Here is a 12,993-nt window from a genome sequence, read left to right as displayed (position 1 = left end):
TTCGCCCCCCCCCCCCCCCCAATAGCTAGCGATCCAAAACAATCCAGTGGAGCCTGAGCAGTGGGTGTTGCCTTCTGACACACTTCCGATGATGTCAGGGGGTGTGGCATATGCAAATAAGTTATGCTAATGAGTTATACTAATGAGCTCCTGCATCTCTTTTTCTACGAAATGACCCCTGGTAGTGGTTAAGTGCGTGGACTCTAATCTGGGAGAACCGGGTTTGATTCCCCACTCCTCCACTTGCACCTGGCTGGATGGCCTTGGGCAAGCCATAGTTCTGATAAGAGCTGTTCTTGAAAAAAAGAGCAGTTTCTGTCAAGAACTCCCTCAGCCCCACCTACTTCACAGGGTGTCTGTTGTGGGGAGGGGGAGGGAAAGGAGTTTGTAAGCCTCTCTGAGACTCCCTTGGGTAGTGAAGGGCGGTGTATAAACCCAATCTCTTCTCTTCTCCTCTTCTACGGAAGGCTGGAGGTAGCATCAATAAATGCTGGCTGCTCGTGGATTTAAGAAGCAGGCCTTGAAGCAAAGTCTTGTCCTGAAGTGGTGGGTCAGAGAAAGGCAGCTTGTGATGCTTCTTCCCAGCCCTTGGGAGCATATTGGTGGGTTGGCAGTTATGCTTTTCCCTGGTATCCTAGAGAGTTCTCCAGAGAAAAGCACAGAGAGAAGGATTTTTCTTGTGTCTTAAGAAATCCCCCCCTCCCCGGTCTGGGGAAGAAAGGGAGCTGAAGTTGCTGGCTCCTCTTGCCACGCCGTTTGAGGGGAAAACAAAGAGTTTTCCCCTCAAATGGCGTGGCTCCGCCCCCAGCGTGCGACATCACTTCCGGGTGACGCGCATGCGGGGGTGGGGTTTCCCCCGGGCCCCGATTCCGGCGCGCCGGGAATCGGGGCTCCGAAACAGGGGATTCCCCGCCCCCCGGCTGCATTTGGCAGCCCTGTGGCCGAAAGAAGCCTCTCTGCCGGGGCAAGAGTCCAGAGAGGCACTAAGGGCAGAGGGCTGAGGGGTGTGCAAAGGAGACCCATTGGCACCCTTGCAAAAGCCGTGGCCCGCACCGGGCCTGCCTTTGCCCCATCCATTTCCTTTGGCTTGCGCATGCCCTCCTCAGACCTCCCATAGGAGGCCATGATTTGCAATTCCGGCTTTGTGGGAAGTTATGACTCCCTGTTTGCTGACCTGAATAAAATGGCAAACAGTTGCCAGGGGATAATCAGAAAGTAGGGGACGGCCTGAAAAAAAGAGGGAGCAGGAAGCCGGACCATTACCTAACCTCAAGCTTGTCTGAGCCACCCCCACAGTGCTCTGTGCAAAGCAGCGTGAGGCTCATCATTATGGATGTCCATTTCACCATCTGACAAAGTAATAAAAGGTAATAAATATGTTAGAACTATGATATGTCATTCCATTTCACCATCTGACAAAGTAATAAAAGGTAATAAATATGTTAGAACTATGATATGTAATTCCATTTCATCATCTGACACACAAAAGCTATTGGGGGGGGGAACGTGCAGATCTGTCCTCACAAAGGAGGGAGAGCTTGTGCCTGAATAAAACTTGGTCTTAAAGATGCCACTGGACTGTTTTGGGCCGGGGGGCTGGGGGCGGGGCTCTGCAACTTACCTGGCTGCTTCTTGCTCTGACTGAGGGCTGCTGGGAGCAGGGGGTGGGGCTTGTTGCATGTGCCCGCCCTCTGGGCTCTTTACTGCTGGAGCTCCGCTCCTGTGCGCTCCTGCAGGAAATGACCCCGATTAGCATTACCATTGGTAAAACAAATCAGTCTAATTTATCAATTGATTTGAAAATAGAGGAACTTTGCTTATAAAGACTCCACATGGTTTATTTGCATTGAGTATCAAATTAATAATTTTAGCTCACTGACCGTTGTGTTTTTCTGTTCTTCTTTTCACCGATGACGTTTCACCTCCAAAGAAGCCAAGACCTGGACAGTCTCATCCAAGTCAATGCCGTGAGCGACAACAGTCAAAAGGGGTAAGATTCAGAAGAGTCTTTCATGTCGTTTCTTCCAGCTGGCAGAGGAACGCAGAATCCCGGAGAAGACAGGAGCTTGCAATGCAGTCCTAAGTAGAGTTATGCCCTTCTAAAACCACTGGAGTCCGTTTAGGATTGCCCCTTTGGACAGCCAGAAGAAGTTCATTCCCAGGGTAATCAACTGGGAAGAAACACAGAGGCCGAGAGACATGTAATGATCGGGAACCCTGGTCCCGTTCAGACAACAGTTGTGGGCTCTTTTTGTAGAAAAAGTCCAGCAGGAACTCATTCTGCGGTTGGCCACACCCAACCACAGAAACTCATTAGCATATTAGGCCACACCCCTGACAGCACAGCTCATTAGCACATTAGGCCGAACCCCCATGTTACCAGAAGTGTGGTCATCCAGCCACACCCACCTTTTGCTTCTTATTCTGTTTACCTTGTTTGTTGTCAAAACCCAGGGCTTTTTTTGTAGCAGGAACTCCTTTGCATGTTAGGCCACACACCCCTAATGTAGCCAATCCTAATGAGTTCCTGCTGTTGGGCATGGCCTATTATGCTAATGAGTTCCTGCTGGGTGTGGCCAACTTGGGAGCCAGCCGGAACTCCGTCCCTGTGCGTTCCTGCCCAAAAATAGCCCTGGTTGTTCTTCCTTCTCCCCTCCCTTCTTGGAGCCTGTGTCATGGTGAGAGAAGGGATATAGACCCAGTCGGGTTGCCAGCCTCCACGGAGTAGCTGGAAATCTCCTTGGATCACAACTGATCTCCGTGGAGATAGATCAAGATGAGCAGCCATGTTAGTCCGTCCGTAGCAGCAGAAAAGAGCAAGAGTCCAGCAGTGCCTGAAAGACTACCGAAATTTGTGGCAGGGAATGAGCTTTCATGAGTACCTGAAGAAATGAACAGTGACTCACCAAAGTTCATATCCTGCCACAAATTTTGTAAGTCTTTAAGGTGCTACTGGACTCTTGCTCTTTTCTACTGATCCCCAGGTAGGGTTCCCAGCCTCCAGGTGGGGCCTGGAGATCTCCCGCTTTTACCACTGATCTCCAGCTGATAGAGATCAGCTCCCAGGCCCGTAGCTAACGTGGGGACCATGGGGCCCGCCCCCCACACTGTTTTTGTGGGCCCCTCCCCCAATCTTCAGCTCTCCCTCCCTCCCTCCCTTCGGCCCACTCACCCACTGATCGATCTGAGCCGGCATCTCCCTGTTTGAGCTCATCTGCGATGAGATGAGTCTCTTTAGGACCCAGTAGCAACCGGCGGTTTACGGTAAGTCCCACACACATTGGTCGGATTGCCGCAGTTCGCTCCTCCTGTTGGATTTTCTGCCCCAGGCTTCAGAAAAGATCGTCGGCTCAGGGAAGGAGTGAGGGGGGAAGCTTGATCCCCGCTCTCCTTTAAAAACAAAACAAAACACGGCAGCTTTGCTAGACCTCTGAGGAGCCTTAGTGTCTATTAACATTGGGATTCTGGCTCGCCTCAGAGGAAGGCTCTAGTGGGGGCTGTGTGGGTGCACGCCAAGGAGACCCCCCCCTTGCCCGTGAGCCTTTAATTTAATTAGCTGGCGCCCCCCAAGGCCCCCTCCCCCCCAAACCCCTAGCTACGGGGCTGTCAGCTCCCCTGGAGAAAATGGCTTGCTTTGAAGGGTGGACTCTGTGGCATCGTACCCTGCAGAAGCCCCTCCCCTTCTCAAACCCCGCCCTCTCCCACATCCACCCCAAAGTCTCCAGGTATTTTCCAACCCAGACCTGGCAACCCTATCTCCAGGCGATAGCAGTTAGTTCACCTGGAGAAAATAGCCACTTTGGAAGGTGGATTCTATGGCCTTACACTCCATTAAAGTCCCTCCCCTTCCCAAACGGTACCCTTCTCTGGTTCCATCTCCCAAATCTCCGGGTATTGCCCAACCTGGAGCTGGCAGGCCTAGGCCAAGAGTTGGGCTCACGGGCTTCCTCACCTACCAAACTTCCTCGAGAGGCCTAGAATGTTGCTACTTGTGCTAGGGAATCTCTCAAGTCTGTGATTTAACGCTCTTCCGAGACTGCATTGTGGAGCAGTCCAGTCTTAGTAGATGCGTTTGTTGTAGAAGGAAGGCGGGTTATTATGCAAGGCAAGTGGGACAAGCCAGCTTTGGATTTTAGAACTCCACCTGTCCCAGTCTGTGATGCTTTCCGTCTCATGCAAATCAGCTCTGACACTAGAAAAATAAAGCTGATCGGTTTTGATGCCTTCCCCTCCCCTGTCTCTCTATCTAAAACACAAGGTCAGGTGTACTCACTGTAACTTTCTCTTCCCCCCCCCCCCCCGCGCTTCCTGTTGAAGAGACTTGGATGATCACATCAAAGGGAAACCTGCATCTAACGGCTGCAACGAGGGGTAAGTCTAGGAGTATGTGTGTGCTACAAATTTAATCCCATTTTGAAGCCAGCATCACTTTATGTATTTAGAGTTTATACTCCTCCTTTTATGTAACAATTCTCCAGTACGGAAACTCAAAAATACAATTTAGACATCAATAAAACTGTCTGATTTGGTAGGAAAAGAACAAATACGGCAGCCAATGAAGGCGAATAAGCAAGTTAACCATAATAAAGCTTGTCTAGACAGCCATCTTCCCCTGTTGATGGGGTTTGTCTGCCCCACAAGGGTCCCCATCATTACTTAACAGGGTAGAGTAAATGATCTTTCAGCTTCTGGACAGGGTGTATCTGGCACCTTGACCCAGCATGCTATTGGCACAAGGCCGATAAGAACTAGCACTTGGAATCCTTTGAGCCTCAGAGGTAAGCAGTGTATAACATTAAAGCTTCCTTTCACCTTCGCACTCCCACCAAAGAAAAGACTCCTACCCCGTGTAATGTTATGGCAGCTCATGATGAAATCTACCTGATGGTAACTGTGACAGATGAGAACTCCCCCCCACCCCCCCGATGGCTTTATGTCTGATTTCAGACATTTCTGGTACATTTGATACCTTGTGCCAATTTGCCTTGGTGTTAGGTAAATAGAGTCGATCTCGTAGTCATTAATATGCTAGGGACACACTGACTTCTTCCCCCGTCTTTTCAATCTGAAAAAATAACAAGGTCAGGTGCACCGACTGTAACTGCTTTTGTTTCTGTTTCATCCTCTAAGGACCCTTGATGATCACATCAAAGTGAATTCTACATCTAATGGATATAACAAAGGGTGAGTCTATGTTACTTATCTAATCTAGTTTGGAAACCAGCATTACTTTCTTTGTTTAGAGAATTTACTAACCACCTTTCAATTTAAAAGTACTCAAGGCGGGGAACTCAAGGTTAGGGATAGGCATGAACCGATTGACGAACTAAAGGCTGAGTTCACACTGGCAGTTTGCCCCATTATAGGCATGTGTCAGAAACGTTTCACAAACGGATTAAAGGGCCGGTTCACACAGGCACAGCTGTCGGGTGTTCCCCGGCCGTACTCAACCCGTCTTGTAACGCTTCCCTCCCAAGTTTAAAAAATACCAGGTGAAAGTGGTAGCAAACCCTGGAGAGTGCGTTCATCCCACTTCCAGGAAGTGTGAACACCAAAAGCCGACATTTCTTATGCGCTTAAGCAGATTACCAAAAAGAAAGGCCTTACAGCCGTGCCTCCGTCAGGGGTGGGCCAACAGTGCGAACGCTCCCTTGCGCCTCCTCCCCGGTATGCTCCCGCATAAGTCGGTGCAGTGTGACTGAGAATACCCGGAACAAGTTGTTCTGGGTCTTTTTTGCCCATGACTCTCTCACGCTTCAAACTGCCAGTCTGTCCTTGGCCAAAGTTTGTCACGAATTTTGGCCGGTTCATGGTTTGCAAAGTGATGTCTGCAAACTGAAGAACTGCCATGAACTTCCATTAATTTTGATGCAGTTCATGGCAGTTCGTGATGCAGTTTGTGGCAAAGTGATGTTTGCAAACTGAAGAACTGCCATGAAGTTCCATTAATTTTGATGCAGTCTGTGGCAGTTCGTGAAGAGCAGAAAGCAGAGTCTTCATGAAAAGCAGTTGAGCTCAGCTGTTTGGTTTAAGCAGCTCAGAGCCATTTAAACCTCTGCTTTCTGTTCACCACGAAAAGCTGCAGGGAGCAGAAAGTAGGGGTTTAAACTTTAAATGGCTCACAAACCAATACAAAACGGTTCAGTTTGCAAACCAGCATATCAGTTCATGGTTCCATTCATGGTTCAGCCATGAACCAAACCACAAAAATGTGGTTCATGCCCATCCCTACTCAATATATAGAGGGAAAAAAGATTTTAAAAATCCAAAACCTGTAAGTTAATGATAGAAAGCTGTCTAAAGAAAGAAGTCTTCTAAGTATTAATAGAGGCAAGGTCTTGAACATCACAGATCTCACTTGGCAATTTCCACTGTAGTCCTATAAAGATTACAGTACAAGGCAATAATAGATTTCCTTATTAAACTCCATATCCCAGAGTTCCTTGGCTAGCAGCCAAAATAGTTTGCAAGATTCGAAACACGTTTAAATTCTAAGTAAACAAATTCAAAGACTGATGACAGAATTAAGAGGTAGTACAAGATTCTGTTTGCGGTTCCAGGTCGTATTCGGGATGGAGAGGCCGATGGTCCGGGGTTGGGGACGGCGAGTGGCCCGGGTCACGTATACCCAGGCCTCTCCCTCCGGCCACCCCGGTGCTTGGTGATTGGCCTGGGGAGGGAGGGGAGGCGCCTACTTTCCCGCCACTCACCCGGCCCCATCCCTTTCCGACCCGGCGACTGGCCAGCCTCTTCCTCCCCCGCCTGGCCCCGCAAATGGCGGGCCTCGCCTACCCGGGCCCTTTTTGCTTCTACATTGGTGTACATTTTTTTTAATGAGTAGAAGGAATAGAAAAAAACAGCTTTAGTTTCTCTCAGCAAATTGATGCATTTTTGTCTGGGATAAATGTGTTGTAAGGAGAGCTGCACAATGAAAGTGTTGTAAAAATTATTTGCTTCTCTGAACAAATTATTTTAACAGCTGATGTTAGATTTTGGAGGCTAACATGGGTCAGCAGCACCTTCAGCTTGAAACACTGGGTTTTTTTCTTCCTGTTGTTGTACTTATTCTTCTATGATAGGCATGGAAATGGATATGTAAGCATGTCTCAGTGTATGATTCTGGTGAATGGGGCAATGGACTGCAAACGCTTGTGCCACACCAAAACACATCTACCATAACTGGGTGATGCTTGCAAAGAATAATTCCAAGTCCACAGACTCACTCCTCAGAGGTCAAAAGAGTAAATTAAAAAGGTTGACATTGTTGAGCACATAAGAGCATAAGAGAAGCCATGTTGAATCAAGCCAATGGTCCGCCCAGTCCAACACTCCGTGTCACACAGTGGTCAAAACCCAGGTGCCATCAGGAGGCCCACCAGTGGAGCCAGAACTCCAGAAGCCCTCACACTGTTGCTCCCCAAGCACCAAGAATAAAGAGCATCACTTGCCCCAGACGTAGAGGAATTTCACATTACCCTTTTTAACCCGTTTTGAAGCCGTTTTTGATCCGTCATGGAGTAAACCGGTATAGGGCTGCCATTTCACACATGGCTTTCCCCTTCTGGTAAAGAGCTGGATCTGAAGCGGTTTGCCATTTCAGACCGCAGCGCTTCCCCCCCGCCATTTTTCGCTATAAAGCGAACGTTCAAAAAAAAAAGCCAGAGATTGCCCGCGCGGGCGAAAAACGGCGGGGAAAAGCACATCAGGACTGGGAGAGGAAACTGAAGACTACTTGGAAGCGGTTGACAGGTAAAACGCTTCAGCCCCGTTTCCTAAACGGGACAGAAGTGTTTGTGTGTGAAATTACAAATATATTCCGGTAGGGAACCGGTTCTAAAATGGTTCTGTCTGAAATGATAGACCAGAAGCCGTTTGGGAACCGTTCTTCTTCTGGATTATATCGTCTGAAATTCCTCTGAGTGTTCCTGTTCCTTCCAGTCCCTTGCAGCTAATAGCCACTGATGGATCTCTGCTCCGTATGTTTATTGAATCCCCTCTTGAAGCTGTCTATGCTTGTATCTGCCACCACTTCCTGCGGCAGTGAATTCCACATGTTAATTCCTCTTTCCGTGAAGAAGTACCTCCTTCTATCTGTTCTAAGCCTACTGCTCGTTAACTTCATTGAGTGCCCAGGAGTTCTTGTATTGTGAGAAAGGGGGAAAAGTACTTCTTTCTCTACTTTCTCTATCCTATGTATAATCTTGTAAACCTCTATCATGTCACCCCTCAATCCTCGTTTCTCCAAGCTAAAGAGCCCTAGCCTCTTTAAGCTTTCTCCTTAGGGAAAGTGTTCCATCCCCTTAATCATTTTAGTTGCCCTTTTCTGCACCTTTTCCAGTGCTAACTGTACACAGAATTCCAAATGAGGCCGAAACATAGATTTATACAGGGGCTTTATGATACTTGGTACTGGTTGAAATGCTGTTTTTTTCCATTCAACCTAAGACAGTTGGCTCATTCTTACATAGAACCAGAGGCTGAATGAGTTTTGGAACGTACTGGCAAACTAACTAGAAAAAACATTGCCTGAAATCCAGCTTCTTCCTTTCGCCAGTGCCCCACAAATCAACCTACGTAATACAAATGTGGAGCAGATCAGTGCAGATACTTGCCTGCAGGTCAGATTGTCCAACTGTGTTTCAAATGGATATCTGTTCCCTAGCCAGAAGGTCAGGGGTCAGTGAAAATGTAACTAATGTTCTACCTGTACACTTTTCTGCCTAGATTTTCTGTTTCTACAGAGGCACTAACGGAAGGCTGGCAAATTTGAAAAACCATATGTCTCGTGTACATATTCAGTTCCGACATTTAGAAGTCTGTTGTAGCTATTCATATGGCCAGTTTTATCTGTGTGCACTGCTCCCTGCGGGTACATTCATTCAGTGGAAGTCATTCTTGGACCACAGATACAGCCACCGCTTCTCCACAGCAGTTTCAGTAGTGCTGAATAAAGTTCGTCCACAGTTACAGAAATGTCTGTTGGGAAGTGCCGGCTGTATTCATGGAAATCCTGATTTATGCAAAACCTCCATACAAATCCATTCTTGGCCGTACTTTAGGAGCATGTCCCAGAGACAGAAACTGACCATGTGAACCAGCTCTTGGTGGAGTGTATATAGTATGTATAATCTATATAGATTCCTAATTCTAGATCACAATAGTAGGGCTTCATCAGAAGTTTCTTTTCCAGGGAGAATGACCTAATGGAAGAGCAGGCCCAAACCTCCAAACCATGCATAGTTTCCCACTTGCACACGAGCCAGGTTGCACCGTGGTTAGCACAGCAGGCTGTCCCAGACCTTGCAGTCCCGTCCTTAGATTGTGGGCTACAGATTGTGGGGTCAGGGAGACCCCACGTGCCGATAAATGAAGTATAGTCCGGCTTAAAAATTGCACACTTCAAAAATGAATGGGATAAGGAGGCGCCCTGCAAGCATGAGATTTATTTTGGGAGGGGTCCCTTCTACTGCCTCCATGTTTGTGGTTCTCTCAATAAAAGTCGTGTCCCACCAGACTTGTAATTATGTTCTTGGTACTGTACCCATACCAGTTCCTCTCAATTATGTGTTCCTCTAAGAAGAGAGAACCAGAAAAGGGGCCATTTGATGATGATCCTTGGGAAACAGTTCAAGTGGGAAACAAGGTTACACATGACACTAAGGAATGATCAAAACAATGTTTAGGCAGGGACTAGTAACGGGATTTTCCAGTTATAAGATGTTATCTAGAACCGTTCTGAAAGGCTGCGATATGCTAGTACAAAAGGGCTGGGCTCTCAACCGAGTTGCAGAGCCATCCGTGTGACTAGAGGGCTCACGTCTACCGGGGTGATGCATCGGGCATCAACTTCAGGAGTTCCCCAAAGCAGGTGAGAATTCATCACTTTTTTGCTACGGGTCATATACCCAGCAAATACATTATTTTATATTAGAGTATGGGATACAAAATGTACTTTATGTATATTATGTTTTATATATTATGGTCATATAATGAGTTTTAGACACTGTTGATCATATGTATATCCTGTCCTTCTATATATATTAAGCAAACTCCGGAGCACGACGGTAGACAGGAGGGCCTGGTGTGATGTGGTCCATGGGGTCGCAAAGAGTCGGACTTGACTGTGCGACTGAACAACAACAAGATTTATTAGGAGAATGTATATCTCACATTTTGACAGTTCACTAGTTTACTTTCTTCCTATGGGTAGGGACACACATGCACCCTGGTTCAAAATTCTCCCAGAATGTAACAACTGGCCAGAGACAGGAAAAGGTATGCATGTATAGAAGTAATTTTTCCATAGTTAAAGGGTATATCCCTGTCTCTAGAAGCAGAAATAGAGATTCTGAGCCACTGGAGTACCAAGTTAACTTGCTGTCTCAATAAATAGGGAACTGACATGAGGCTGTTTTCATAGCAACCCAGTATCTCACCCTATCAGTTACCTACATTGTGCTGTTGAGAAAGGCTAGTAGAGGCTACAAAAAAAAGAGGATGTAAGGAAATGCATTTCTAGGATAGAGGTCTGACCTGAGTAAAACCTTTACCAGGAGGTTTAAACAGTCCCCCCCCCCCGTCTCTCTCTCTGGGCAGAGAGCAGCCAGGAAGGGGGAAGTCAGTCCAATCACTTTCCAGCTTACTAATAGCTCTAGCAGAAGAGACAGTGGGTGGGTCAAGCTCCTCCCCCCTTCTCCAAGCAGGGAACAGAGATTTGGAGGATTTTAGACTTGAAAGGCTTCAGGAAGAATCTCCAGGAAAAGCTTATCTGACCCAGCCCAACCTGGTCAGTGGGTGGGGAAGAAGAACGTGATAAAACTCCTGGGAGCAAGGAGGGAGGTCTCTTTTGTTCTGAGTCCATCAGAGGAGACAGAACTCTTAACTGAGGTCTGGAGGAGGCAGCCATTAGCCATGTGCTGGCCTGGACAGCTGAAGGAAGCTGCAAGGTAAAGAGAACTCTGTAAAGATCTATAACAATCTGTGCTAAGGAGCCTACCCTGTATTCTAACATCTGACAGGGCATGTATAGAGAAAGGACAGAGGAACTGTTTTATCCATTTCTTTTAAATCCCCAGCTCTATCTGGTGCTGTGCTAAAAGGATGCTTGTGAACATTTTTTTAAATACATACTTTATAACTTTTTGATGCTGGTAGTTGTTCTCTGTACCACATAGACCTCCACTGTCTTGGACATGATATTTTAAAAAGGAGAGCCAGGGGAAGGCAGTCAGTGGGCAAGCGGCTATTCCTTCAGGGGTTCACAAGGAAGTAAACGGTCCCCATGTTGACCAGGCGCTGAGCAGTGAGAGACACAGAGGCAAGGCCTCAGAACTTGGAAGGGAAGCTGGGAGTCCTGACCCTCCCAACTGGCAATCCCTACAAAGGTCAGGTGGTGGCGGTGGGTTACCAGAGAGATGGAAAAGCCTCTCCAGGTGTTGGGAAAACCTTGGAGGGCAGGGTGGAACAGGGCCTGTTGCGCCACAGAGGACAAAAGGTGTACACAATCCTGAGGAACACACCATGTCCTATAACTACTGGGTTCCTCTGACGGTATCAAACATGTCAGAAGTCTTTGTTTTTTGTCACATTACTGAAATAGGAAAACAAATAATTTGTTCCTCTGACGGTATCAAACATGTCAGAAATCTTTGTTTTTTGTCACATTACTGAATCAGGAAAACAATTCAACAGTGTGAATATATTTAAATCTTGGAAGAATAAAATTTTGTTCCATAATTTATCAGATTCAGGTGGGTAGCCATATTGGTCTGAAGCAGCAGAACAAAGTTTGAGTCCAGTGGCACCTTGAAGACCAGCAAAACTTAATTATGGGTAGAAGCTTTCATGTGCATGCACACAAAAGCTTATACCCAGAATAATTTCTCAGGATAGTCATAGGGACTTAAAGTATAAATTATATCTGCAGAGTACTAATAACTTCAGAGTAGCTGACAAATACTCGATCCATTAAGTTCTACCTGTGTTTCATTCTTCAGTGTATGTACAGTCTGCTCTCTCGCTCTCTGGTTTAAGAATGGCTTAATGATGACAATTGTCTGATAATTGAAAATGGGGCACTAGGAAAAAGCTGACTCAAAATCAGCTTCTTAAAAAACACTGGGGGGGGGGGAGTGGACTCAAAGGAGCCAGAAAAAAACCTGGAGAAAAAACAATACAGAACAAAACAAGTGAAGTGAAAACGAAAGGCACAGAAATGCATGCGGAAATCAGGGGATAAACCAAAGCAGTATGGGGCTACAAGTGACAAAAAACATCACATGTGAAAAAGCCACCCCCCTCTCTTCCAAAGAAGGCGTACCGACCACCTTCCTGATGCTCTTCTTGTTTTCTTACAGAGGAAGAGATCTTGATGACTTCATTGATGCAAATAACACTGCATCACAAAACAAAAGGTAGTACCTCTAACTCTTGTTCTTATGCACCATGCAGACCTTCCTATGGGTAGATGTTACTTGTGCTTTTACACATTCCTTTGAGCAGAAAAGACGTGTCCCATCAGCGCAGTGACGGTCTACGGCGCATCTGAAGACGAAGCCCTCCCCGCTCACTTCCATGCAGCAGCCTTGCTTCTACCAAAACTGCACGCGCTGCCTCCTTCCTCCCCAGAAATAAAGGTGGCAGACAGGAAAGCTTGTGGACAGGGAAGTTTCCTGTGCGTGTCAAGGTTATCATGGGCCCTGGGGCAAGGGTTTTATCAGCCTCCTGGCGAGGGCTGGAGTTCTCCTGGAATCTACAACTGATCTCCAAACGACAGAGCTCAGTTACCCTAGCGTGTGATGCCATACTCTGGAGGGCAGAGTGTGGCATCCAGGCCCGTAGCCAGGTTTTTTTTAAATCCAGGGGGTCTTTAAATAAGTCAGGGGGCACCCCGCACATGCACAGCCCCAAGGGAGCGCCACAAATAAAATAAAACATTGGAAGTTGGGGGGCCTGGGCTGGATGGGAAGCCGGGGGGGGGTTCCCAGTAAGTCA

General features: G+C 47.2%; 1 protein-coding gene across 1 annotated transcript in view; it reads left to right on the top strand.

Annotated features, from left to right (window-relative positions):
* LOC107105604 (sciellin-like) overlaps window positions 1-12,547 on the top strand; it is a 90,321-nt gene extending 77,774 nt beyond the window's left edge. The window contains exons 15-19 of the mRNA XM_015405599.1: window positions 1,931-1,990; window positions 4,318-4,371; window positions 5,131-5,184; window positions 12,357-12,413; window positions 12,502-12,547. Coding sequence (XP_015261085.1) covers window positions 1,931-1,990; window positions 4,318-4,371; window positions 5,131-5,184; window positions 12,357-12,413; window positions 12,502-12,547 — 271 coding nt within the window. The remainder of the gene's footprint in view (window positions 1-1,930; window positions 1,991-4,317; window positions 4,372-5,130; window positions 5,185-12,356; window positions 12,414-12,501) is intronic.
* Window positions 12,548-12,993: the final 446 nt, after the last annotated feature.

The sequence above is a fragment of the Gekko japonicus genome, unplaced genomic scaffold (genome assembly GCF_001447785.1).
Source record: "Gekko japonicus isolate JY-2015 unplaced genomic scaffold, Gekko_japonicus_V1.1 scaffold3217, whole genome shotgun sequence".
NCBI lineage: Eukaryota > Metazoa > Chordata > Lepidosauria > Squamata > Gekkonidae > Gekko > Gekko japonicus.
The sequence above is the reverse complement of the archived record's forward strand: the minus strand, read 5'-3'. Positions and strand labels throughout refer to the sequence as shown.